General features: G+C 50.9%; 1 protein-coding gene across 7 annotated transcripts in view; it reads right to left on the reverse strand.

Moving 5' to 3' along the window:
- Nucleotides 1-361: 361 nt before the first annotated feature.
- The window catches only part of MORC2 (MORC family CW-type zinc finger 2), a 41,618-nt gene continuing 14,490 nt past the window's right edge, over nucleotides 362-27,489 (reverse strand). For 2 of the 7 annotated variants that reach the window (XM_052654606.1, XM_052654600.1), the window contains 24 exons: nucleotides 23,539-23,607; nucleotides 22,962-23,052; nucleotides 19,366-19,474; nucleotides 12,875-13,034; nucleotides 12,651-12,762; nucleotides 12,138-12,263; nucleotides 11,623-11,702; nucleotides 10,903-10,985; nucleotides 10,329-10,414; nucleotides 8,883-9,023; nucleotides 8,636-8,790; nucleotides 8,396-8,524; nucleotides 7,810-7,915; nucleotides 7,383-7,515; nucleotides 6,257-6,331; nucleotides 5,798-6,178; nucleotides 5,169-5,300; nucleotides 4,739-4,793; nucleotides 4,191-4,332; nucleotides 3,847-4,086; nucleotides 3,663-3,756; nucleotides 1,751-1,939; nucleotides 1,012-1,065; nucleotides 362-619 (listed from right to left, as the gene is read on the reverse strand). In XM_052654606.1, the coding sequence (XP_052510566.1) occupies nucleotides 551-619; nucleotides 1,012-1,065; nucleotides 1,751-1,939; nucleotides 3,663-3,756; nucleotides 3,847-4,086; nucleotides 4,191-4,332; nucleotides 4,739-4,793; nucleotides 5,169-5,300; nucleotides 5,798-6,178; nucleotides 6,257-6,331; nucleotides 7,383-7,515; nucleotides 7,810-7,915; nucleotides 8,396-8,524; nucleotides 8,636-8,790; nucleotides 8,883-9,023; nucleotides 10,329-10,414; nucleotides 10,903-10,985; nucleotides 11,623-11,702; nucleotides 12,138-12,263; nucleotides 12,651-12,762; nucleotides 12,875-13,034; nucleotides 19,366-19,474; nucleotides 22,962-23,052; nucleotides 23,539-23,578 (2,982 nt within the window). In that variant the 5' untranslated portion in view covers nucleotides 23,579-23,607 and the 3' untranslated portion in view covers nucleotides 362-550. Of the gene's footprint in view, nucleotides 620-1,011; nucleotides 1,066-1,560; nucleotides 1,653-1,750; nucleotides 1,940-3,662; nucleotides 3,757-3,846; nucleotides 4,087-4,190; nucleotides 4,333-4,738; nucleotides 4,794-5,168; nucleotides 5,301-5,797; nucleotides 6,179-6,256; nucleotides 6,332-7,382; nucleotides 7,516-7,809; nucleotides 7,916-8,395; nucleotides 8,525-8,635; nucleotides 8,791-8,882; nucleotides 9,024-10,328; nucleotides 10,415-10,902; nucleotides 10,986-11,622; nucleotides 11,703-12,137; nucleotides 12,264-12,650; nucleotides 12,763-12,874; nucleotides 13,035-19,365; nucleotides 19,475-22,961; nucleotides 23,053-23,538; nucleotides 23,608-27,489 lie in introns of all 7 variants that reach the window. The other 5 variants (XM_052654602.1, XM_052654601.1, XM_052654603.1 and 2 more) reach the window with 5 other exon arrangements.

A 27,489-nucleotide genomic window follows, 5' to 3' on the forward strand; every position in this document is an offset into this window, starting at 1 on the left:
CAGGAGGATCTTTCTCCCCCGAGCTGACTGACAGTGCCACAGCCAAGAAGACTGGCCGCTCAGACCACCACTCACCTCCCTGACCTGAGGCACGGAGCTCCTCAGCGCCAAGCCGCCTGCTGATGGCAGCCCCATGGAGATCCCCTGGATTGGAGCTCCTGGGGGAGCACCAGCCTGGGAAGGGTCCTGTCTGCCCCCCAGCCCTGCCCCTGGAGCCCCTCCAACTTCCACACGGTGCTGGAATTCACCACATCTTGAGAAGCCAGGAGCCGAGAGAAGCAACTCAAGACTTGGCATCCTGGTTCTGTCCTTTGCCCAAGAGTCACCAAAAAAAACGTATGGTCTCACAGCAGGCACAGCATGTTGTTTCTTTCAAAAAATAAATATTTATCAACTTAGGGTGGAAGAGTCAAAGAATCAGTCTCTCTCCCACCAAAAGCACAGATATCCCGTGAGTCAAACCAAGGTAAGTCCATCAACCCATAAATGAAACGCCACCCTCAGGAGCTCTGCCTTGAGGGGCAGAGGAGCTGATCTCTGGCTCCGGGCCCTAGTCCCCCTTGGTGATCAGGTCCTCGATGTAGGCATCCAGCTCGTCGTCTGTGTTAATGTCTAAGTCCTGGAACAGAGCAGGGCAGGGTCAGCCAGGGCTCACAGGGTGGTGGGAGGCCCGCCTCCCCAGCCTTCTTGCAGCCCAGGCCATGCCCTCTACTCTTCCCCCCTCCACCCTGTTGGGCCACCCTTAATCATCCATCCCCTCCCCGTCCTCCCACTCCTGCCCACCTCCCCCACCCAGGTCCCGCCTGCCCCAGCCTCACTCTTAGACTCAATACATCCAACGGCTCGGTCCCACCACCCACCCCGGGTTGTTCCCGTCTCAGTACAGGTGCCCCCTTCCCTCTACTCAGGGACTCAGACTCGAACAGTTGCCCTTGTTCCCTGTCCTCCCCCAGACGGTTCTTTCCCTCCTCACTGGCACCATCCAAGGCTCAGGCCTCCAGAATCTCTCACCCAGATAACTGGGAACCTCCTCAGTGGAGTCCTGGACTCTAACCTCGTCCTCTCCTACAACCAACCAAAGTAAGTGTCTTAGGCTGCACACGTCTCAGCACCACAAGGTCCAGGGACCTCCCACCTGGCCCAGGGCCCTGCCGTGGGCCCTGCTCTTCTCTGCCTGCAGCTCACACCCCCCCAGCACGTTTGGCTCTGCCTTGGGCCCAACCTCCTCCTCAGAGGCTCTCCTGACACTCTAGTACAGCAGCTTCCTGTCACGCTCTCCTGTTTTTTTTTGTGGCACTTCCCACCATCAACAGTTCTGTCTCCTCCCCTGCTGTGGTCCGAGAGCACGGCCCCTGTTGGTCACCAGGGGTCACAGGACAGGGATCCCCAGATTCCTGCCCAGAAGAAGGGCTGAGACCACAGGACATTCCCCGCTTGTGGGCTACCCACTCCCACCCAGGCGTCATCTGGAAAACCAAGAATGTCTTTGTTTCATGACTCCGAGGTGTCTCAAACCAGGTTGCAGGTCACCGTGTCTAAACAAGGGCAAAAGTCTGATACCGTGGGTGTGGCTGGGACGAGGCCCAGCAGCCGCACCACCTCCAGCCCGCCTGGTCAGGATGCTGTGCCGCCAGGGTTGGAACCACACATTCCTGTGAGTGGGGAGAAGGGAGCACGAGGTACCCAGGCCCCCCCCCCCGCCCCCGAGACACCAGGTGGTCCGCTGCAATGAGAGGGTGGCCTGGCTCACCTCCTGCACCTTTTGCAGGAGTGCCACGATGTTGGTCCTCAGCTTCTGCAGCTTCTCCTCGGTCTCACGCAGCTTTCTCTCGGAGGTGCGCAGGCTCTCCTCAGAAGCCTTGGCCCGCGAGTCGGCACGGCTCTGGTAGGAATGGCACAGGTTCTGGAGCCCGACTTCATACTGCTTGAAGTACTCTTTCTGTTGGAAGAGAAGCCAGCGGTAAGTGCGTGGGCTCACAAGGGTCCCCAGGGCCCTTCCAGACAGGCACTGGTGTCCCCAGCTGGCTCGGCACCAGGAAGCTCGGTCTGAATGGATATCAAACCCAGGAGCCAGTGGCCCTGCAGCTCCAGAGAGGAAAGACCTTGAGGCCAACCACACAGGGCTGCCTCGAGGGTGGAGACGGGCTCACACACAGAAAGCAGTTGGCAAAGAGCTCTGCAAACTGCAAGCCGTGAGTAAACATGAGGCATGATCCTCAACCATTCTCCTTTTAACTCGACAACAGCACTAACGAGCGACCCACATCCAGGTCACAGCCAACAAGTATGTGTCGCGCTCCTACCAATAGCAGACAGCCTCATGTTTGTGTCGTGTATTTACACAGCATAGAACTTTTCACCATCTTCTCCAAGCACCTGAAACCCCAGCAGTGGGGCATCTCTAGCAGCTTGCTTCTCTAGCTTTTTTAAGTAGCAGAACACTTGTTTTGAGTGAAAGTTACATGGTATCTCAATATGAAAAACAATTTGGGTGTATCTCTTTATGTTTAGTTTATTTTCAAAGTTATTAGGATTTACTCATGAATCACGAGTGAGAATGAAAGGGCCATTTTGATGAACACAAACTTAGAACCAGCAGTGGCTGATCACCACAGTCTCACCAACTATAGCATTTACTTACTTCTGTGACGACCTATGAGCTACCCAGCACTGAGTGACTCCTCATTGCTGTTTTTAAAATGTGTTAGAATGATTTATTTACAATCTAGAATACTAGTAAACCAAGATGGCAACAGAAACTTCAAGTTCTGCACAGAAAATAATTACCACTTGGCAGCTCAAAATAAATGTTCAAGCAGGTGCCAAGAGCATTGAAATTTAACATACAATGTCATGAGCCTAACTATGATTCCTGTATGTTTTTTGCATTTTTTCACTTTTAACCCATTACAGATTCACATGCAGTTATGGTACTTTTAAAGTACATATTTGAATCTAGTATTTGCAGGGCACCTGAGGGTTTCATGGAGCTCTTTCGCAGCATGATGAGAAGTAGGATGGTCATTTACAAACTGACACAGACACAGTGAACATTACAGTTTTGGTGTGTCCCGAACGTGAAAGAATTAAAAGTTTGAGTTATTTTAGGCATTTCTCTCAGGAGGCTATTAAGTTGGTGCATTAGTGGCACCTCCTTTCACAAGCGTGAGCCGAAGGACTATTTCAGGCTCAGACACTCCTGCTGACCATGCCTTGGCCTGGGTCATGCTCACTGTAGAAATCCCACTGCACCCAGGCTTTGCTCGTTTTGGCAACAGCCTGAAGCCAAAAGCAACAAAGCTGACAAGAGGATGGCAGGCCAACCCAGCTGGCCTATCAGCAGTTTGTTCCGAGGACCTGCAGAGGACGCCTGCAGCCTAAACGAGGGCGAGCACTGAGGTGGAGCAGCTGCCTGGGAACCCTGGGAACTCGTCACCCTGGAGAGCAAGACCCTTGTCCTCTCAAAGTGTCCTGGGCTCAAATCTTGGCTCTATCACAGCAGGCTGTTAACCTCTCTGAGCCTGGGTATCTTCAACTCCTAGCCTCATTTCCTTGAAGTGGAATGGAGATAAAACTCCATGCTTTTCTCTCTGACAGACTTTATGGAGCACACAACAGGCCTGGCAGTCACAAGAAGCACCAAGGTGGGTGGGCAGACTCACCAGAGGAAACGATATCAGCTCATCTGAGTTCATAGCACTCAGCTCCTTCTTAGAGATGGGGAAACTCGGAGGCAGGAAGTACCGTAAACAATTCCTGAACAAGAAGGAAGGTGGGACAGGAAATCAGAATGGCACAGAGGTGGTGGGGAGCCACCACTGGTGCCGGAGCAGGACAATGACACACCGAAGAATCTGGACGAGGAGGTCAATGGTCTCGTGGTTGGTGCTGGGGGCGGTGGTGTCAGGCTCGATAGGGATGCAGTCAGAGGTGGAGGGCTCCACCGAGGCTACAGCTTGCTGGGCCACCGAACCCCCCGCCGGGGCCGCCGCTGCCTCTTCTCTGCCCTCCTGGCGTGTGTCTGGGCTCTGATACTCTGGGGACGGGGGCTTCATCAACCGCACATCGTCGCTGCCTTTCTCCACCCTAGGGAGAACCCAGTGTTCGTCACACAAGTTCCAGGCTCCCAGGCGGGCTGCCTGCCCCTGCCCTGGCCAACTGTCAACCCATCTTCCTGGAAGGGGTGTTACCAGCGGTCTCTTGGTGTTGTGTCCGTGGGCACATAGTCAAATTTCACCTTCCACCGCACCGCATTCTTGCCCACCTCCACAGCTGTGACACGGCCTGTGTACCACTCCCTATTCACACGCACCTCCACGTGCAGCCCCTTATCTGAGAGTGGGAGCAGGGCTGGAGTCAGAAAAGTGGAAGCACTAGAGCCCCCCACCCAGCCAGGGCCACCCAGGCTCACAGGGACAAGAACCCCGAGAAGCTTGATCCCACTACGCCAGGGACGTGGAGCCCAACCACTCTGGCCGCCTTCCCCCCTTCCCCCCAGTGAGGGTGCCGCAGAGCAGCAGGATGAGTGACGGCCAGAGGCAAACACCAAGGAACTGACGCTAAAAATAAACATGAGGCTGTGCTCTCCTCAGAAGGCTTCTCCGAATTAATACTTGAAACCACTGTTGAATGAGCACCCAGAGCCAAGAAAGCCTCCAAGAGCCTTCGCAATGAGGTGCCGCTGACCAAGGGACCCTTTCCCACTGCCCCGGAGGCTCCAGGCATCTCCTAAACTTACCTCTCTGAGCACTCTTGAAGTCAGCCGAGTCCTCTTCCCCAGAGCTGTCTGAGAGCTGCAAGGACAGTCTGTTAGAGACTCCGCCAGTGCCCCTGCAGAGCAGACCGTCTGCCCGGGGTCATCGCATGCCACCTCAGGCAGCCTTTTAAATGCCCGAGCTTCATGGAGAGCCCCTCTCTCAACCACTATCTCAGTATCTACACACCTGCCTCCAAAAACCTCGATGAACCAGAGGAGGCAAGGGGCAGAGTGGCACAGATCTGCGTGGCCGTCAGCTCAGGCCTGCGAGCAGAGGCGGAGTCCATCTCAAGACCCTCCCCAGGCACTGGGCTTCTAGTCGGGAGTATGACTGTGAGTCCCTCAGAGAGGGCCTGGGCTTCTGGTCAGCTCGTGTCAGGCTGCAGAGACGGGTAGGAGGCTGAGGACCTACCTCACTCAAGTCCTTCTTCTCCTCCTTCACAGCCAACTTGCCCCGCTTGGACCTCTCCTTCCTCTTCTCAGCCTCTTCCTCTGCGTCTTCCTCATCAGAGACCCCGAGGCTCCGCTTCCGACTGGGAGTGGCCTGCGGCAAAAGCAGCAGGGGTGTCAGGGACTCTTTCAGCCCCTCAGGCGCTGGGAGAGCCCATGCGGCCTAAAGGAGCCACTCAGAGAGGGGCCTGCGGGTCTCCGTGCCCACCAGAGCTGGGCACCCAACACTGCGGGGGCATGGCAACCCCCAGGCCCAACACCCGCGAGGACCTCCGCTCAAAGCAGGGGCCTCTCGTCCACACCTCACGGAGCCACACCCAGCACTGCTGTGCCACCCTCTGCCCACAGCAGGAGAAGCCAGTAGAGGTGGCTCGAGTCTGTGGGGTGCCAAACCTCGGAGGGGTACCAGAGAACTTCCTGGACAGGGGACCAACAAGCTCTGTGCCCCCCACCCAGTGCCTTCACATCCCTCTCCTTTGCAGGGGCAACAGGGAAGCCAGATTTCCACCAAGGACCGCCCCCATGCAACCAACACTGCCCCTCCATCCCTGTACCACTGTGGGCGGCGCTGGGGGGGTCGCAGCAGCTCACCGGGGAGAGTTTAGTGGGCAGCTCTGGCTTCTTGACCACTGGAGTCTTCAGAGCTCGGGGGGAAGGGACCTCCCGAGGGCTCCTGGAGTTGGACTGGGGAGATGGTAACGGTGGCTGTACCGCTGGGGTGGGCCGGGACGCAGGCCTGACCAGAGCGTTGGCAGGCTTCCGGGGTGCCTCGGGAGGCTGGAGCAGCCGGGAAGTGCTGGCCTCCTCCCGGGCGGCCGGGGCAGCAGGCTTTGGGGCGTTACTGATGACAGGAGCCTTCCTGGGCTGGCTGGCTGGCCTGGGAGCTTGCAGGGAAGGGGGTCTGCTTGGGGCATTCTTGATCACAGCAGGTAAAGGAGGTGACCGAGGGCGCTGAGGTCTACGTGCAGGTTCCTGAAAGAGGCAGAGAGTGAGAATACCAATCCCAGCATGAGACACCCAAGAAGAGCCCCCACCACCCCAGGGCTTCACCTCAGAGGAAGGTCTGGTGGTCACTTCCAAAGGCAGTTTCTTCAGGTCAGCCTGGGAGCGAATGGGTGTGGTTTTCTGCAGGGTAAACAGGATGAGGAGGTTGTCTGGTGCTTGGAAGTCAATTCTTTTTGGAGCCCTCTCTATCTGGGACAGCGGGCAAATAAAGACCGTCTGGACCACGGTCCTACTCTTATAAGCCTTCCATTCTCACTGAGAAGACAGAAACTCACAGAGAGTAAACCACCAGCAAATTACAGGATTCTACATGATTATTCCAGCAATCGAGAGACTGGGGAAAAGTATCAATGGACTAAATTCCTACAAAACAAGTCAAAAAAGATGGGAGATCCCTGATGGACAAAGCCAGAAAGGACCCATGGGATTCGGCAGACGGAGGAACACACACAATACGATGAGAGCACCTGCCTGACCAGAAGCCAGAAAGGAAAATGCTTTTGTAATAAACATGATAAAAGGTTGAGGCCACACAAGTATCTTAAAAACCCTGACTAATCAATTAAGGAAAAAACAATAAGCAGTTTTGAAAAGGAAAACATGAAAAAAATGGTTCAGTTTTAGAAATATGAAATTCAAATTGTAAGATGTATATCTTTTTTCAAATTTTCAAAAACATTTAAAAAGTACTTGTAAAAAAGAAAACCTAAGATATAATACATCTTCTGGAAGATACCTTGGAAATAAATCCACAGAATTTTTAAAATCCTTTTACTCTTTCAAATTCACTTCTGGAAAACTATCCTAAAAAAATAATTAGGCATTAAAAAAAAAAAAAAGTATGGCTATGTGATTTGACACAAAAGTCATGATCTCCATATTTCTAATAAAAAATACATGTATTTATGCTAGTGGTCATAAAAAGCTGGATATGAAGTTAATGGTTACCTCTAAAATAGGATATTTCCTGAAGTTTCAAAACATCCCAAATGAATTGGACCTCTTTGTCCTATACAATTTTTTTTCAGAATAATCAAGGCATAGGAGAAGGGGGTCTTGGGAAGCTCGGGAAGTGCTTATGGGTTCAAAAGGAGAGTGAAACTAGCCTGAGGGGACAGAGGAGCTACTGAGAGGCCCTGCCCATCTGCCCATCTGCCCACTGCCCACTCACTTGTAGGGCCTCCAGCTTCTCCTGCTGCTGGCGAATTTTTTCTGTCAGTTGCTTCTGCTTCTCTTCCTGTGTCTTCAGGTCCTTTTTCAATGTCCCCAAGGGAAACTTCTGCTTCTGCTCTGAAGCCTCACACCTGTGGAGAGAAAGTGCTAGAGCAGGCATGGCAAGACGGTTCCAGGTAGGGCAGGGTCCTTCCTCCTCAGCCAGCCCGTGCTCTTTCTCATCAGAGCAACCTCAGACCTCCCAAATGCACAGAATTAATACTCACTGCAGGACACGCTTCTGTTTCTATTTCCAGGCACTTAGTATGCACGGCAAGACAGAGATGTAAGGACAGAGCAGTGACCTCAAGAAGCACAGTGGAAGGGTGGAGGAAGCTCAGGGGGTGCGGGGGGATGCCCAAAAACTCGTTAGAAAAAGCACTCACCGGTCCTGCTCAGGATCAGGGTTCATGGAGCAAACCCAAGTGTCAGGGTCATCTCTCTCCACAGAATTCAGCTGAAAGGGGAGTGTCCGCCACTTCAGACACAGATCTGTGACACAAAAAACACCCCCAAGTGTCAGCCATGCCCACCGATAACAGTCAGGCTCCTCCCAGCCAGGCCCAAGGCAGAGATGCCCCTGACTGTCCATGCAAAGATCCTCAACCTGGCTCCACCACTGCCTTCCTAACACAACAGTCACTCTTCCCAGGGACAGTGATTGCAGCAAGGATGGAAACTTTATTCATACACCCTCAGCGGCCCCAGCCCTCTCCCACTTCCAGCAGGATCGTGGCTCAGTCATCACTCACACTTCTACCCATGTGGTATCAAACTGGGTTAGATGACTGCCTGCCTCATTCAGAGGGACACATGGGCAAGGCACAGTCCCAAGACTGAGTTCCCAGGGCCATCACCAGACAGACTGATATACCCGGGGAGACAGAAGTCCCTGTCAGCACAGTGTGGAGACCAGCACGGGGCCACGACTGAGAGGAGCCGGGGAGAGGGGCTGCGTGACACCCAGCTCACCACACTGGATGGTGGTCGGGATCTCCATGGATCGCCGCCGTTTGTAGCGCAGGTCACTGGATGGGGGCTGGTTCCAGTTGGCAGAGAGGTAGCCAAACTCATCCCAGAACTTGATGATTCCCCGCTGGGCTGGAAGGCAAACAGCCAGTTGTCGAGTGAGGAGTCAAGTGAGGCGTCAGGCCCCCGGACGGGGAGGGCCCCGGCTGGCGGGGGGCGGGGGGCGGGGGGGCGCGGCGCTACCAATGGCGATGTCCTTCCAGTACTGCGCCAGGTGCTCCCCCATGGCCCGCAGGAGGTGCCGGTACTCCTTGGCGTCCGCAAAGTCCTGCTTGTTGTGTGTGGGCTCCAGGACCAGGTAGGGCACATCGACGACTCCGACAACCCCGCCGCACGCCCTGCAGGAGACGGAGGGAGGCACCATGCTCAGCCACTGGCCAAAGCCCACCCACCACCTGTCCACAGCGGAGCCTGCCCCGGCAGCACTCACATGCCACCTTCCAGCTGTGGGCCCACTTTCTCGTACATCTTGATCAGGCGGCTACAGTTGTAGATGAACATTCCATCCAGGCTCCGGTGCTCAATGTTGACCCCAAAAACAAAGTTCAGCTCCTTGGGTTCCTTAAGTGCTCTGAGAAGGCGAAAGATAGACTGAAGCACATCAACCCCTTAACACACCACCTCAGTGTTTACAATTAAGCTGAAACTCGAGACACTCAGAAGTTTTCCCTTTGCATTCAACGTGCAGCCTGTTAAGACTCAATAAGGATACGCACTCTGCAGTCACTCTTAGTTCCCCCTAATTAAAAGCAAATGACTTTGGCTTTTGGTATCAAACAGGAATGGATTTAAGAATGAAGTAGATTCTGTGAAGCTGCTGCAAATCTCTGCAAAGATAGCTGTACTTTGGAATAAACACAAGGTAATCTGCAGACAGAATCCGCCTGCAATGTAGGAGACTCAGGTTCAATCCTCAATCTTCGGGGTTGGGAAGATCCCCTGGAGAAGGGAATGGCAACCCACTCCAGTATTCTTGCCTGGAGAATTCCATGGACAGAGAAGCCTGGTGAGCTACCGTTCACGGGATCACAGAGAGTCAGACACAACTGAACGACTAACACTTTCACTACAGTCTGCGTAAACACTCCACCAATGTGACAGTGATTAACTTTAAAGAGACAAAAACTCACAAGAGCAATGAACATGTGACAGAACAAACATCTCTCGTGGGATGTTAACAAAATCATGGGAACTGAAAAGCAGATAGACAACCAGTGGACGGACTCACAAGACAGAAACTGGACACCTAGGCCTGTGGTGAAGAGGTCAAGAAGCAAGCAGGACTCACATCCAGAGCCTGCAGAGGCTCCAGACGCGCAGGCAGACACGGAAATCATGCGATGAGCATGACAAATGCCCAGTTTAGATGAAAAGGAACAAACTCAACCTACAGCATTATTCTGTATCTGTAACCAGGGATAAAAATTAAGAGTCGGGATCACCAAGTGGGAGACGTATAAGGAACTTTACAACTGTATTTCTTACACAGTCTATATTTTACAAGCTGTATATGATGAGCACTTCATCCATGCTTTCAATGAAAAGAAAAAGGAAAAAGGAAAAGAAGAGGGCAAGGACAGGGAAGGTGGGAAGAGAGCAGAGGTGAGAGAGGGAAGGGGAGGGAAGGCGAGACAGTGCCCGTGAGGACAGGCTGGTGCTCCACGCACGGTGCTGGTTCTGCCCGCTGAGTCCTGGCTCAGGAGGGAGCTGAGCCAGGAAGCCCTCCTCGGAATCACAGCATTAAAGGCTTTCTCAAGGGAACCATGTGTGACAGAAGGCAACCGAGCAGGGTGGGGAGGGAGTCCTCGAGCTCTTTGTCAATCATCCACACAAAAGTACATGGTTATACCAGACCCGCGGGCAGCCGGGCACTCACCGCTGCTTGGCTTCCTTGATCCGCTTCTTGACATCGGCTTCCCTGCGCAGGGTAATGGCTGTGTTCTGGACCTGTCGCAACATCACCTGGAGACACATGCCAGCACCAGATAAGGAGAGGAAGGCCTCTGGGCCACAGCTGGGAATGCCACAACAACAGGCCTGAACTGCTCACTTTGAATCATGTGGACACCAAGATCAGACCTGGAAATTTAGCTTTCTGCAAAAAAGGGCCCTCACTAGGGACAAGTTCAAAAGCTCGGCTTCATGTGACTAGACTTGCTGACATTAAAGAAACAACCCCAACCAAAGCCACAGTCTACAGAGGCGCATATGGCAGAGAAGGGGCAGAGACTGCTTCGACCATTACTACTGTGTGTGACCTGGGCAACTGACCTTCTTCCGTTTCCTTCTATGAACTGAGGATACTATAACAGTGTCCTCCTCGTTTGGCGAGGTGCCATGAGTGTGCCAACAGTGATTATAGAAACATCAACATATCCCATTTTACAGCTTTAACGCAAGGGTTCGTGATTGACAGGACATGGAGCCAGGTCAGCAACGCTGAGTCTCACCCTGGAGTCCCGCGTGAGGTCTCCGCCCAGGCGCACTTCCAACGTCCGAGCTTTGCTCTCTGCCTCCCGTGCCTTCTCTTCAGCTGAAATCCAGAAGAAACCATGATAAGGACGCAAAAGGTCAAAACTCTCAGTCAATTCCCCCTTAGTGTGCAGGCCCCAAGGGACAAGATGTTCAACACTGTCCAGGAACACAGGAGTGCTGGAGCGCAGACTTGCCTGGAAAGTCAAGGAGGCTGCGAGGAAAACAGACACGTTTTCCCAACTCTACAAATAAATCCGACAAATAAAAAACTGCCTGAGGCAGCAAAAATTAAACCCTCAGTAGGAGCTGCAAGTTTCCAAGGTCCTCAGCAAATCACTCTCTGCATGCGGCCAAGAAGCTCTGCCAGCATGAGAGACCTTGAGATTTTCGCCCTGGAGTCAAGAAAACCAATTTCATGAGTATGTGCGCCAGAGGCCAGCATGGGATTCTTCACTTTGGGCAGATGAGCTCAGGAGTTAGTACTGCTTTAGGTAAGTGCAGGAGTGAAGGAGTAGCCTGGGGAGAAAAACTGCTGAGGCGACTGGAACGCGGAGGGAGGGTGCAAGAGGAGCCGGAGCAGAGGTTCAGGACAGCCCACCCCTGGGTGCTGGATGGAGCTTTTGCCTGGATCCCGCTTTTGCCACAAGTAAGTCCCCAGACAATCCTGCCAACCCTCCTGCCCAGGGGTTCATTACCAATCCTTGCCACGTGCTCAGCTTTCTTCACCTCCTGCTCCGCGCGGGTCTTGAACCGGCTTGATGTGTACTTGTACATCCTGGGGGACAGGTGGGTAACCTCAGGGCCCAATTACCAGGGATCCAGGGCAGCAAGGGTCCTGGTTGCCCAACCCATGAGTCAAAGCCAGGTTTCTTTTAGCAAAAAGACTCAATTCCCTACTCCACTTGCCCTCTGCCTCCTGCTCCATCTCAGAAAAGCAACCTCCCTGTACTGACTGAGACAGCCCCCTGTGCCCAGCTGAGCACCCTCCACCTCAGGAGGCACACTCAGCGAGCCCCCCCAGCCAGCTCCATCCCTCCCTCAGGACCCAACAAGTTTCTCCACAGTAAATCGCAAGCAGTTTAAAGGCCCAAATGCAGTCAACACCGGCAGCCGCTCATCCACCACGACTCCAGTGGTGCCCCAGAGACACTTGGTCAGGCCCCATCCTAGGCCTGAGGGAGCAATCAGGCCCGGGTGGGCAGGCCCCTACCTGGGCTTGTACAGGCAGCAGGAGAGCCGCTTGGTCTGCACCTTGTGCCCGTGGATGAAGATCCGCATCCGGGGATCAATGTAGAGCACGGCAGCGTAGGCACGGAAGGAGCGGCGCTCTGGCTTCCTGAGGTGCGGGAACAGAGTGTCTGTCCCCGCCCCACTCCTGGCCACTCCAGAGCTGGCTGCACAGCCTCCCCTGAGGCTCTCCACCTTGCCACTTCCCACCTCAGCTTCTCCTTCCCTGTGTGGGCACGTGCTCACGACGTCCCCACTACAGACTCGGCAATTCCGTGCCCCTCTAAGGCCTCTGTCTCTTCCTCAGTTAAGGAGCTGGGGCAAGGATCTGGATTAGCTGAGGAGCCGTTGTCATCCTATTCATCCCTTCTGCCTTATGGCAGGAAGACGAGGCATTCTCAGATTTACCAGCTCTAAAGCTGGGGAATTCAAGGCACATGCTCACCCCCTCCCCCTCAGGTCACCTCCCCTTTCCTCCCTCCCCAGCCACACTCACGTGCCCTCCGGCGAAGTCTCTGCCATCTGGATATCCCTTGGATTGGAGATTATGTCCAGCTCTGGCTCTCCGTTATCCATAAGTTTGAGGTTGAAGATGATTACCAGCGTTCCTAGGAAACAGAAATCCTCCTAAGGTTGTGCCAGGCAACCCCAGCCAAGCCCACACCACTCAGGGCTCTGGCACACTCCGATGCTAGAGATGCAGGTGCAAAGCTTCCTTACCGCTGTCCCCAAGAATCTTCATGAACTGAGTCATCACCTCCTCTTCATTGTGGAAGGGAGAATATTTGTAGATGAGTTCTGTCTCGATGGCAAACTTCTCCACGTTGTCTGTGACAGGTTCCCGGGTCCGAGCGTTCCAAGTGGGCAACGGGACTATCACCTTTGGAGTAAGCACAGCAGATGCTTTGAAGGAAGCCCCAGAACAGCCTTCCCCCCAAATATACATCCATCTTGTCCTTTCCCACAGTGGCTCCACATTGGCCCAGAGTCCCCAGCCAGGTGACAGAGGCTCTAGCTTCTGCCCCTTCCCAAGGCTCAGCCTCAGTTACTAGGTCCTCTGGGTACATACGCTGGTTGATGGCCCGGGGGCCTCTCCATGAGCAGTTCCCTGCTTGGGATGTCCTTGGTCACTCCCCCAATTTGGTAATAATTCGACTTTTTCCCCTAAGCAAAATATATTTCCAACTATCTAGTGAAACTCCAATACTCTGGCCACTTCATGCGAAGAACTAGCTCATTTGAAAAGACCCTGATGCTGGGAAAGATTGAAGGCAGGAGGAGAAGGGGACGACAGAAGATGAGATGGTTGGATGGCATCACCGACTCAATGGACATGAATTTGAGTAAACTCTAGGAGCTGGTGATGGACAGGGAGGCCTGGCGCGCTGCAGTCCATGGGGTCACAGAGAGTCGGACACGACTGAGCAACTGAACTGAAGTGAATCCAAAGGTACACACAGACACAACTTACAACTTAGCAATTCTACCCCAGTTATCTACCCTAGGAGAAATTCCTGTATATACTTACTGACATATGTGTAAGAAAACCAGAAATAACCACGGAATGGATAAGCTAAACTATAGCGTATTCATAGAACGGAATTCTGGGCAGTGATGAAAATGAACCACCTACAGCTACTAGCATCAACAGGGATGGATCTCACAAACACAACAATACTTGAAAGCAGCAGAATACAGAATCAAAAACAAACCCTAGGGAGGGAGGCTCGGGAGGGAGGGGACATGGGTGTACCTATGGCTGATTCTTGTTGATGTATGACAGAAAACCACAAAATTCTGTAAAGCAATTATCCTTCTGTTAAATTAAAAAAAAAAAACAATCCTACAGTATGGGTTCATTTATAGAAAATTCATAACTAGGAAACTAAACTACTATTCGAGAATGCATACACAGGTGACAAAATTATAAAACAAGGAAGCGATCATCACCAAAGCAGCTTCCTCGGAGGTGAAGTCAGGAATGTGGTGGGTGGGGGCACACAGGGACCTCCAGCCTCAGTCTGTGACGGTGGCTATGTGAGTACATGCTTTATGATTTACAGTGTTAATTGCTGCTGTATAGCAAAGTGATTCGGAGAAGGCAGTGGCACCCCACTCCAGTACTCTTGCCTGGGAAATCCCATGGACGGAAGAGCCTGGTGGGCTGCAGTCCATGGGGTCGCAAAGAATCGGACACGACTGAGCGACTTCACTTTCATTTTTCACTTTCATGCGTTGGAGAAGGAAATGGCAACCCACTCAAGTGTTCTTGCCTGGAGAACCCCAGGGACGGGGGAGCCTGGTGAGCTTCCGTCTATGGGGTCGCACAGAGTCGGACATGACTGATGCGACTTAGGAGCAGCAGCAGCAGCAAAGTGATTCAGTTACATATCAGTTCAGTTCAGTCGCTCAGTTGTGTCCGACTCTTTGCGACCCCATCACCAACTCCCAGAGTTCACTCAGACTCAAGTCCATCAAGTCCGTGATGCCATCCAGCATCTCCTCCTGCCCTCAATCCCTCCCAGCATCACAGTCTTTTCCAATGAGTCAGCTCTTCGCATGAGGTGGCCAAAGTACTGGAGTTTCAGCTTTAGCATCATTCCCTCCAAAGAAATCCCAGGACTGATCTCCTTCAGAATGGACTGGTTGGATCTCCCTGCAGTCCAAGGGACTCTCAAGAGTCTTCTCCAACACCACACTTCAAAAGCATCAATTCTTCGGCGCTCAGCTTTCTTCACAGTCCAACTCTCACATCCATACATGACCACAGGAAAAACCATAGCCTTGACTAGACGGACCTTTGTTGGCAAAGTAATGTCTCTGCTTTTGAATATGCTATCTAGGCTGGTCATAACTTCTCTTCCAAGGAGTAAGCATCTTTTAATTTCATGGCTGCAATCACCATCTGCAGTGATTTTGGAGCCCAAAAAAATAAAGTCTGACACCGTTTCCCCATCTATTTCCCATGAAGTGATGGGACCGGATGCCATGACCTTAGTTTTCTGAATGTTAAGCTTTAAGCCAACTTTTTCGCTCTCCTCTTTCACTTTCATGAAGAGGCTTTTTAGTTCCTCTTCACTTTCTGCCATAAGGGTGGTATCATCTGCATATCTGAGGTTATTGATATTTCTCCCAGAAATCTTGATTCCAGCTTCTGTTTCTTCCAAGCCAGCGTTTCTCATGACGTACTCTGCATATAAGTTAAACAAGCAGGGTGACAATATACAGCCTTGACGTACTCCTTTTCCTATTTGGAACCAGTCTGTTGTTCCATGTCCAGTTCTAACTGTTGCTTCCTGACCTGCATACAGATTTCTCAAGAGGCAGGTCAGGTGGTCTGGTATTCCCATCTCTCTCAGAATTTTCCACAGTTTATCGTGATCCACACAGTCAAAGGCTTTGGCATAGTCAATAAAGCAGAAATAGATGTTTTTTCTGGAACTCTCTTGCTTTTTCCATGATCCAGCGGATATTGGCAATTTGATCTCTGGTTCCTCTGCCTTTTCTAAAACCAGCTTGAATATCAGGAAGTTCTCGTATTGCTGAAACCTGGCTTGGAGAATTTTGAGCATTACTTTACTAGTGTGTGAGATGAGTGCAATTGTGCGGTAGTTTGAGCATTCTTTGGCATTGCCTTTCTTTGGGATTGGAATGAAAACTGCTCTTTTCCAGTCCTGTGGCCACTGCTGCGTTTCCAAATTTGCTGACATATTGAGTGCAGCACTTTCACAGCATCATCTTCCAGGATTTGAAATGGCTCCACTGGAATTCCATCACCTCCACTAGTTTTGTTCGTAGTGATGCTTTCTAAGGCCCACTTGACTTCACATTCCAAAATGTCTGGCTCTAGATGAGTGATCACACCATCGTGATTATCCGGGTCGTGAAGATCTTTTTTGTATAGTTCTTCTGTGTATTCCTGCCACCTCTTCTTAATATCTTCTGCTTCTTTTAGGTCCATACCATTTCTGTCCTTTATCGAGCCCATCTTTGCATGAAATGTTCCCTTGGTATCTCTAATTTTCTTGAAGAGATCTCTAGTCTTTCCCATTCTGTTGTTTTCCTCTATTTCTTTGTACTGATTGCTGAAGGCGGCTTTCTTATCTCTTCTTGCTATTCTTTGGAACTCTACATTCAGATTCTTATATCTTTCCTTTTCTCCTTTGCTTTTCACTTCTCTTCTTTCCACAGCTATTTGTAAGGCCTCCCCAGAGCCATTTTGCTTTTTTGCATTTCTTTTCCATGGGAATGGTCTTGATCCCTGTCTCCTGTACAATGTCACGAACCTCCGTCCATAGTTCATCATGCACTCTTATCTAGGCTTAGAGCTGAAATAGATCTTAACTCTATTTCTCACTTCCACTGTATAATCATAAGGGATGTGATTTAGGTCATACCTAAATGGTCCAGCAGTTTTCCCTACTTTCTTCAATTTGAGTCTGAATTTGGTAATAAGGAGTTCATGATCTGAGCCACAGTCAGCTCCTGGTCTTGTTTTTGTTGACTATATAGAGCTTCTCCATCTTTGGGTGCAAAGAATATAATCAATCTGATTTCAGTGTTGACCATCTGGTGATATCCATGTGTAGAGTCTTCTCTTGTGTTGTTGGAAGAGGGTGTTTGCTATGACCAGTGCATTTTCTTGGCAAAACTCCTTTAGTCTTTGCCCTGCTTTATTCCACATTCCAAGGCCAAATTTGCCTGTTACTCCAGGTGTTTCTTGATTTCCTACTTTTGCATTCCAGTCCCCTATAATGAAAAGGACATCTTTTTTGGGTGTTAGTTCTAAAAGGTCTTATAGGTCTTCATAGAACCGTTCAACTTCAGCTTCTTCAGCATTACCGGTTGGGGCACAGACTTGGATTGCCGTGATATTGAATGGTTTGCCTTGGAAACGAACAGAGATCATTCTGTTGTTTTTGAGATTGCATCCAAGTGCTGCATTTGGGACTCTTTTGTTGACCATGATGACATACCAGTTACATATACCCAGATTTTAATATGCCCTGTCATATGTATGAGCTTTAATCTTACATCTAAGTCATCTAAAAGATCCTACTCTTGTCAATTACACCTCAATAAAGCTAGGGGGGAAAAGTCCTACTCGTTCTTCAGAAATCCTGCAGCAAATGCCACTTCTCCAGAGGCATCAGCTGAACCTCCCGCAGCTGCCGGGGAGCCCTGTGGCCTGGGATTCCCTCTCCAGAGGGAACAAGTTCAGGCACCCCAGCAGGGTCAAAACTGATGCCCACCCTGTGGAGAAGGGGACTCTGTGTCTTAACAAGCTCTGTGGTGATAAACTGTTAAGAGTTCTGAGGCACTTCACTGGTTTCTAAGAACCAACCCTGGGGCTGGTTTGGACACATTCCTACCCAGCTGAAAATGATCTTATTTTAAAATCTTGGCTGAGTTCACACTAGGGTACAATCCAAAACAGTGACCTTCTAGCACCAAGTAAGGAAAAAATTTCAACCTAGCTTTTTGGCCAGGGGAATTGAGCTCCATTTGTGTTCTGAATCTGTGCCTCTCGCCACACCTCCCATCCTTTCCAGCCTTCCCAGGTGACAACCACGTCGCTTTCACCTGCAGGCACTTCACCACTTCTGGCATCGCCTGCCGTGGGGACACAAGCTCCTTTTCTTTCCGTGTTGCCACTCTCTTGGTTTCCCCTGCACACCAGGGCCTCAGCCGTACACGAGCCCTCCTCCTTCCCCTTCCCCTCTCCAATCGACTGGCCACCAAGTATGAGGCCCCGAGAGACGACGACCACTCCTATTGATCCAACCTCCTGCTGGAGTCCCGCCAGGCTACAGACAGCCACGGCCTCTCAACACCAGTACCCTGATCTTTCCAATCCAGCCACCAAATAGCCAAACTGATCTTTCCAAAGAGAATCTGACACTGTCACACCCTTGCTTAGATTCCCTTTAGTGGCTGCTTTTAATAGTCTCACACACTTCCCAAGGCCAGGGGATCAAGTCCAACTTGCCCTCTCTGTTCTCCAGAGGCGTCTACCATCTGCCAAGCCCCGAACCCACTCTCAGGACCAGGACCACTAACGTGCACCCCTCCTCCTGCCACCCACAGTCATTCACGAAAAGACCTGAAGAACCCAGCAGGGGCTGCATCCTCCAGCCCCTCCTTCCCAAGAATGCTCTCCTGCTGTGGCACCTGATTCACTGAAAAGGCAAACACGCCCTCTGGCTCACCAAGAAAACACACATGAGCTCACACGAGCTCATCTACTGCAATTCAGCCTCACATCTAAACAAGGCCAGGGCCCGTCTAAGCACAGCCAGCCAACATAGATGAGAGCCACTGAAACTCTGACCAAATCCACCTGCTTACCTGACAGACATGTTCTCTGCAGACCCTCTCGGCCCCTGTTCTCAACCTCTCGCCTCCATTTCTCACAGCAAAGGAGGTGAGAGTCCAGCCTGAGGCTGGGCAGGCCAAGGCTTTCCATGATCCTCCAGTGAGCGGGTGTGGACCTCACCAGACAGCTCTGCAGATATCTGAGCCACCAGGCCCAGAATCAGCTGGGTAACGTATGTTTTTAATTACCAAAAGGTTTCAAAATCAGAATACTCTAGAGTTATTAGGCCTTCCTTTTAGTATAACAATAATCAGCTGGGGCTGAGTGTCAGCTGCCACTTACCAAAGAACTTATACTGAATTCCATGTGTTCACTTGCTTCACCCAGGCCCCTGCGGGTAATCAGACTGCCTCTCTGATACCGACGGTGAACAGAAAATGCACTCAGGGCACATGCCACAAAATCACCATCACACCGGAAAGACAGCGCTCTTCCTATTATTATCACCAGCTGTGGTCTCCACCCGTAGTGGGGGAGGCCCCAAACACTCCCCTTGATGAAGCAGCTCACTGGAGGGACACCCCCGCCCCACACCCCAGGGCCAAACTCAAGCTGCAGGCCTAGCAGAGAGAGAAGCTGCAGGCCTAGGGGAGAGAGAAATGCACTCCTTGGCTCCTGCCACGTGCAGCCTCATTCTTAGAACAACTGTTCCTGAAGCTGTGAGATGACACCTGCCTTAACCCCTTAACCAATGCATCCAACGAATCCCCTAACCGGGGGTGTGGCTGCAATCCTGAAACCCCAACAAGCCCAGCATACAAGTGACCTGCGAGAACAGCCTGGACAGAACCGGGAGACATGGGATGGTGCCTGGGAATGTGAGGAGGGGACCCACCTCATCAATGCCTTCCTCCTCATGAAAGGTGCGTGACAGGAAGAGGCAGGTCATGGTGTCTTCCTTCTTGGTGAAGAGGATGAAATCCTTTCCGATGCGCATCGAGCCCCTGAAAGGGAAGCAGACAAGGATTACTTTCCCAGGGAATCAAAAGCTCAACTGAAAAAAGAGCAAATCCCTGCTCTGGATGTGATGAACTGCTTTGGAGGATTTCCCCGAAGGCGTCCCTGGGGCCCAGGGCCCCCCGCTGAGCACCACAGCCTCAAGCCCCTTCCTCCCCTGTGACACCCCTCCTCCTGCCCTTCACGGGCCCAGCTCTCCTTACCACCTTCTCCACAAGGCCCCACCCCTCTAGGCTCTCTCCTCTCTCACCACCGAGTACCAGCGCCAGCCTGTCGCTTCTGTGCTCTGGGCACCTCCCAGCCACACAGGCTTCACTCCAGTAACACCTTCAACACGTCGACTTCCACGCTGAGCATATCCAGCTCTCACCCTGTCCTTGCTCCGCTGACACTAACTCCCCCATCCACTCGTCTAAGGACAGCACTGTCAGGAGAAAGGAACAGCCCACAATGCCTGTGCTCACAAGTCCTCCAAAAACCAGGGTGACCTCGAGGCTCAGCCGAATACAGGGCTAACCAGGCAAACCATCATTGCTAAAGAGTTTCAAGGCGGCCTACCACTGGCTCATGGCCTATAACCACAGCCAACCTGGGTCTTGAATTGTTATGTCTACTTATTAAGCCACAGGTCCCTGCTGTAGGACCCGAGTGGTTTCTGAGAAATATGCCTCGAGGCTGCCTTCCAAAAGGCAGAAGTCTGAACGGAATCAACTGCTCCTTCCTCAACTTGGCCGAGTTAATCCTTCTGAGGAGGAGGCAAGACACACCTTTCCCAACAATATGGAACAGGGTAAAAGCGTGAAACACTGGCGGAGGGGTGCCCACCGAACAATGGCCACGCAGTTCCTATCTCCTGAGCAGCTTCTGTTACCCCATTAGTGCTCTAAGACCCCAGGGCGGTGATGGTGGTGGGAAGCCTTATTACTCTCTTCTGTGTACAAACACAAGCTGGGCTGGCATGCCAAGCACATGAGTGAGTGCCACGACCCATTTCCCCAAACATTCGGGAAAACTCCAGGACACTATCCAGAGACACCCTGGGGGCTGCCAAGTTCTGTCTCTCCTTCTCGGTTTTCTGAGGCGCTGGCAATGCTCCCTCCCCCAGACAATCCCTCGGTCCTCCTCCTGCCTCCCTGCTGCTGCTGCTAAGTCACTCCAGTCGTGTCCGACTCTGTGCGACCCCACAGACGCCCTCCTACCAGGTTCCTCTGTCCTTGGGATTCTCCAGGCAAGAACACTGGAGTGGGTTGCCATTTCCCTCTCCAATGCATGAAAGTGAAAAGTGAAAGTGAAGTTGCTCAGTCGTGTCCGACTCTTAGCGACCCCACGGACTGCAGCCTACCAGGCTCCTCTGTCTATGGGATTTTCCAGGCAAGAGTACTGGAGTGGGGTGCCTTTGCCTTCTCCTCCCTGAAGCCTACTGGAGGCAAAATGCGGCCCGCTCCAGTGTTCTTGCCTGGAGAGTCCCAGGGACGGAGGAGCCTGGTGGGCTGCCGTCTATGGGGTCACACAGAGTCGGACACGACTGAAGTGACTTTAGCAGCAGCAGCAGCAGCTTGCCTTCTGTCAAAGCCTGCCCATGCCCTAATTTGGCAAAACCTCACTTTTGTGCCTCTTCCCTCTATCTTTGATCCTGACCTTGGAGGGGAAATAAATAGCAACCACTCAAAAATGCCACTTCTCTGCCGACTTCTCTGCTTCTTAGCCTTCTTCTCACCACAAATCACTTCCTCCTGAAACTCTCAATTTCTAAATTCATCTCAAAATGAATTCAGTCTGAACACTAGATGGCCCCATCTCAATGACTCCTCCCCAAAACACATTCGACTAAAATATGCTGATGACAACACTCCCAACTTCTGTGTGTTTTCCTTCCTGGTCTTCTAAGTACTTTCAGACTCACATTTCATCTGCTCCTGAAACTTGCTCAGCAAGGAAGAATGTCAGAGATTAGAAACCCATATTCTACAGCAGGAAACAGACATTCAGAGAGGTGAAAGGGCTTGTCTGCAGCCACAGAGCTGAAGGAACCACATAGGGGGAGGCTGCCTACCATCAGAAGGGAAATCAGGGCTTCTTACATCTGACATATCAGTGGTTGGAAGCTTAGATGACCACACCAGAATCACCTAGGGAACACATCGGGGGAAAAAAAGGTTCCCAGACCCTACCCCAGGTCCACCAAATCAGGCCAAAAATTTAGCATGGAAAGATTAAAGAAGGAGAGAGAAAATCAGAAGTGAGAAACCAGGCTAGGGCACCCACAGCCCTGAGCGACAGCACGTAGTTCTTAACCCACTCCCATGTGTTACACCCCAAGTTACAAAGGAGGACACTGAGCCTCAGAAGGGTAAGTGACTGATGCCACATCTGAACCCTGGTTCGTCTGACTGAAGCGAGGCAGACAGCAGCTCCGGCCTTGCCATCAGAAAGACGTGGTGCACACCTCAGCTCTACACCTGGGCGTTTTCACACCTTTGGGCAAGTCACTTCATCCAGATAAACCTTGCTTCTCGCATCTGAAGCTGAGAATCACGGTACTTACACCTCACAGGGCGTGCGTAAGGACTGGACTAAATCACCCAGGTGAAGTTTTCAGCAGTGTCCAGCACGTGCTAAGTGCCTGACACTTAGAGACGAGTGGGAACTCCAGGTATTAGGTCTGTGCTGTCGGGGGAGGCATCGTCTCTCTTCCGCACAAGCCCGAGCCTGCTGCACAACTGATGCTGCTGCCCGGCTGAACACAACACGTTTCCACAGCAAGACCAGAACCATGACTCAGAACTCCATCTGCACAAACTCTAATCCCAATAAATCTTATTCCATCCAAAGGTATGTACAGCTGGAAGTGAGCATTTCAGAAATAGAAACCTTTCTCTTGGGGCTTCACTCAAAACCAGAACAACACATTCCACACGCCAAACAAGTGGGAACCAAGGGGCTGAGAAAGAAGTCTCAAGGGATCTGAAGACATTAGGTAAGTTCCTGCTACAGGGCCTGGCAGGACATGTGAGCAGCAACCAGGCCCTCCATGTTGGGGAGGCTTTGGGTCTCTCTCTCACCCTGGATCCCCAGTGCCTGGCACAAAGCATGACAGGTGCTCTGGAAACAATGCTGCACTGGGGGACCCTCACCATCTCAGATGCATCCCCAGCACACAAAACCATGAGCATCCTCAATCACAGCTACAAACGAGAATTTCCAACCAGAGGGGAGGCACCGTTCCAGAACACAGTGCTAAAAGAAGCCTACAGATTCTCCTTCCTCGACAGTTCTGGAAATTCACACTCTTTCATCTGTGGCGTAAAGCAGACTGAAAGTTGGCTTAATTCACGTTTCTGGCCATCAGTTGCTAAGTCCCTAACCATCACCCCTTCCTGACTGTTCTCCTGTTCCAGAATTAAGGTGATGGAGTGACAAGCAGAGCAACGCTTGATTTTGTTGAGTCCTGTGACGGGCTTCTGGTATACTTACGACTTTAACCCGTTCCCGTACTGCCCGATCTGGGTGGACTCAGGCGTTCGCTTGGCCGACTTCCCGAACTGGATCACGCTGGCAGCATCACCTGAAGTGGCAGGCGAGAGAGAAAGGGCAAAGTGTGTTCTCTTTCCCAGGCTCTCAAAAATCAATCCAAGCGGGGCTGTCTGTCTACTCAAAACCTCTGCCAGGAAGTTCACAACTGGGAGGCAAATGGAGGAAATCTCGCCTGGCCTGTCAGTACCCCCATCACGAGGTCCTAGTTCTATTACCACGACGCGGTAACTCGGCCGGGGCAGGCCACCACAGTTCCAGCTCCAGGATGTTACGCAAGCCAATGTCAACAGACAGGTAGACTGACGGACTTAAGGCTGCCATTCAGATCCTATCTCCCACATTAGGACAAGACCTGGCAAATCCGTGAGTGGAATTAAGCCTGAGATGTTGCAAGAGACTGCCCTCGCCCTTCTAGTCACAAGAGTGAGGCAACAGAAAAACAAATTAACACAATAAGCATTTTATAAAAACGCTTAGTTACATCCTCCCCAAAAGAAGCAATCAGCCCATCACTTACTTGGATCCATTCCCGCTCCATCATCCAAAAAACAAAGCATAAATCCTCCTCGAAGGTCCTCTCGCCTTTCTGTAAAAGAAGGAGCTGCCATTACTAGGCGGTTACCCACCAGAGGGGAGCAACTTGGGTATGATTGGAAGGTGGGATCACTGTGGAGCTAGGTTCAAAAAGGTCTTCTCCTCCTAGCAATGCCAGCAGGGGAAAGGGAAACGGGAAAGTTTGCTTTTCTTTCCCAGGTTCTCAAACATCAAAGGTCTGAGCCTCATTCAACCCAAGATCCCCCACCCCAGGAGCGAGACCACACGGCATGCAGTGAGAGCCGCCTGGTTTCCCCCTGCACCTGCTCAAAGGGCCTGGGAGGAGGGGCAGTCACTGGACAGTGAGATACGGCGCAGCTGCGGCCAGGCATCCTGGCTGACGGGAAGGAAACCCCACAGACTAAGGTCACCAATCCGAGGGAAAAAAGAACCCCCCCGCAGCGGCCGTAGCTACAGCAGCAAGTGGTCCCTCAGAGTGGTCCGGGTCCAAGTACACCACGAACACCATAGAAGAGTCTCCTAAATGGGGAAAGGGCTGCTAAACGAGAGTTTCCAAGGTGCCCTTCGCCTCCAGTGATGAGGCTGACATGGGCAAAAGAGGAACAGTGCAGGTCTTGGAATCAGGAGACCATGTGCACTAAAAGGAGGAAGGCCAGTTTACGGCTCTACAGGGATAAGTCCAAACTGGCTTTGGAGTCTAGTTCCTAACTGAGGACATTTCTGTCTCCACCAAGCTACAGTTTACCAACTTTATACAACTACCTAAGCAAGGGAATCTCAGTCTAAAATGCTCTCTGTCCTCCCCTCAGGCTAAAGATTCAAGTAAATTATAATTGCCTCTTAAATGGGTTAATGTAATTTGAAATGCTATTTCAAAAGTACAACAAGCCACAGAGATTTTCAAGTATCACCTGCTGTTCAGCAAGCTGAACTTCCAGTTCAGTTCAGTCACTTAGTCGTGTCCAACTCTTTGTAACCCCATGGACTGCAGCATGCCAGGCTTCCCTGTCCATCACCAACTCCAGGAGCTTACTCAAACTCATGTCCGTCAAGTCAGTGATGCCATCCAACTATCTCATCCTCTGTTGTCCCCTTCTCCTCCCGCCTTCAATCTTTCCCAGCATCAGGGTCTTTTCAAATGAGTCAGTTCTTCACTTCAGGTGGCCAAAGTATTGGAGCTTCAGCTTCAGCATCAGTCCTTCCAATGAATATTAAGGACTGATTTCCTTTAGGATTGACTGGTTTGATCTCCTTGCAGTCCAAGGGACTCTCAAGAGTCTTCTCCAACACCACAGCTCAAAAGCATCAATTCTTCGGCACTCAGCTTTCTTTATAGTCCAGCTCTCACATCTATACATGACTACTGGAGAAAGCATAGCTCTGGCTAGACTAGCTTTGAATTTGTTGGCAAAGTAATGTCTCTGCTTTTTAACATGCTGTCTAGGTTGGTCACAACTTTTCTTCCAAGGAGCAAGCATCTTTTAATTTCATGGCTGAACTTTGCTAAAACATTAACAAATGCTTCTTGATAGTTCAAGCATAAGGACCTTCCTGGAAGCCTGATTGGTAGATAAGAAAATTCCTCCTTATGGCAGAGCCTTTTATCAGTCTGGAGAATCCAAATGAGATCTAGTAAGCAGAAGCAAGCGCAGAAAAGGGACAAAAGTTTCCAAAGTTTTCTTCTGGAGGAAGCAAAGTGTCAGATGGAGACTCAGCTGGGTCAGGGACAGAGCACGGTACAGCAAGTGTTCTAAATGTAGCCAAGAGCCATTTGCTGGATGATTTAGCCTAAGATGCACATGAAGACTCTGCTTTGGGAGCTAGAAAGTGGTTCAAGCCAAGTGCATCTGAAAAATCTCCAAGGATTACTGGTATTTCTTGAACACACCTAGGAAGTTGCTTCCAGGCCCTTGCGTTTGGTAGAATAGGACTCACAAGCTGTTTTAACACATAGTCATCTCTTAACACTGGGTCTGAGATCCCTTTCTTGCTCAAAGACTTCATTTTAAATCTTTTTCATACCGTTTAAGACATACACCTACGGAGGGTCCTCCTGGCCATATAAACGACCCACAGCCTGTAAGCGTCTAGCAGTGTTCAGGTCCACGGTCATATGCAGCCAAGACAGACTAGCTGACATAGCAGTAACTCCTTCAGCCTCGTAAAAAAAGAAAAAAAAGGGCAGGCAGCATGGCATCTTCACAACGCTTCACAATCACTCATCTATTTGATGTGCTTGGCCCTGTAATGAAGGTAATAGCCGAGAACAATGCCACTATGACCACTGCCTTCAGGGAGCCTCCAGTCCAGTGGACACTATCCCTTGCAGCACATGGTTAAGGAGGAGAGTTTAAGCAGAAGAAGACAGAGAAGAGGGCCAGCTCGAGCAAAAGCAGTGTGCGTTTAAGAATCACCTGAAGAGCTTGTTACAACAAATTCTGGGCTCCACCCTGGAGGGTCTGAGGTCTCCATCTGCATTTCTAAACTGCTCCCAGGCGATGCCAACACTGCCCGCTACTGGGCCACTCTTTGTGAAGCAGAGCTAGAGTTCGCAAGAACTAGAGGCGCCCCTGCCTGCAGCAAAGCCCCCAGACATTCCAGCAGTTAGGGCGTGCACTCCTCACACCATCTACTCACTTTAATCAATCAACTGAATGACAGCCGAAGCCTCGAGGAAAGGATTTTATGAAGCTGGTGGGAGTTCTGGACAGAGGAGGGGGTCTGGGCAGCTGGGGACTGTCTGCTCCCCCTCTCAGCATACATCCTGGAGGATGACAGAGCCGAACTGTCTTCTGTGCAGCTGTGCCTCAGGCCCTGGGGGCAGCTTAGGACGATCACAGAACCGTGTGGGAGGCTGCCCATCTAAGCTTCCCCTATAGGACCAAGTCTGGCTCCTCCCAATTACTTCAACATTCCTCCCTCCAGCTCCCACTGGGGAGAACAGGAAGAAGCAGCTGGAGCAGATGTAAAATGGAGCTTTAAGTCAACCGTCAGAGGTGACAAGATAACACTGTCCTCAGCAGAGGCTGTAACAGAACGACCGTCAAGTTCATCATACTCTGCAATCTGTTTGAACAGTATTCATTTCAGCTGCATTTGCTCTTAAGTTTCCATTTACTAACCACTGACCTGGCATCACAAAAGGAATCTTTCTTTGAGGCACAGCAGTCCCTATCGAAGGAAGTCCAGAAAGTCAATAAAAACAGTCTGACAGGCGTGTTCTAGTCTGGCCCCATCTAACAGGAATGCGTTGGGTACCAGAGTCTGGTTTCTTTCTCACCCTTCTTTAAGCTATAATGTGAATTTGTGGCAAATTCAAACTACATTTGATGTTTGGGAAGATTTCTAAGTTCAGGATCAAGCTACTTTCAGAAAGGGAGAGAGGAAAATACTTTCCTTGATATTTTAACAACAAAAACTTCATAGTATATTTTAATTCTATTATCCTCTATACAGTTTCTGTCCTTTATGGACTAAACTAAAGAGCCTCTTGATGAACGTGAAAGAGCAGAGTGAAAAAGCTGGCTTAAAACTCAGCATTAAAAAAAAAAAAAAAACGAAGATCATGGCATGCGGTCCTATCACTTCATGGCAAATAGATGGAGAAACAATGGAAACAGGGACAGACTTTATTTTCTTGGGCTCCAAAATCACTGCAGATGGTGACTACAGCCATCAAATTAAAAGACACTTGCTCTTTGTAAAACTATGACAAACCTAGAAAGCATATTAAAAAGCAGAGACATTACTTTAGTGACATAGGTCCGTAGAGTGAAAGCTATGGTTTTTCCAGAAGTCAATGTGAGAGTTGGACCATAAAGAAGGCTGAGTGCCAAACAACTGATGCTTTTGAACTGCCATGTTGGAGAAGACTCTTGAGAGTCCCCTGGACTGCAAGATCAAACCAGTCAAT

Source organism: Budorcas taxicolor, chromosome 17, assembly GCF_023091745.1.
Source record: "Budorcas taxicolor isolate Tak-1 chromosome 17, Takin1.1, whole genome shotgun sequence".
NCBI classification, from domain to species: Eukaryota; Metazoa; Chordata; class Mammalia; order Artiodactyla; family Bovidae; genus Budorcas; species Budorcas taxicolor.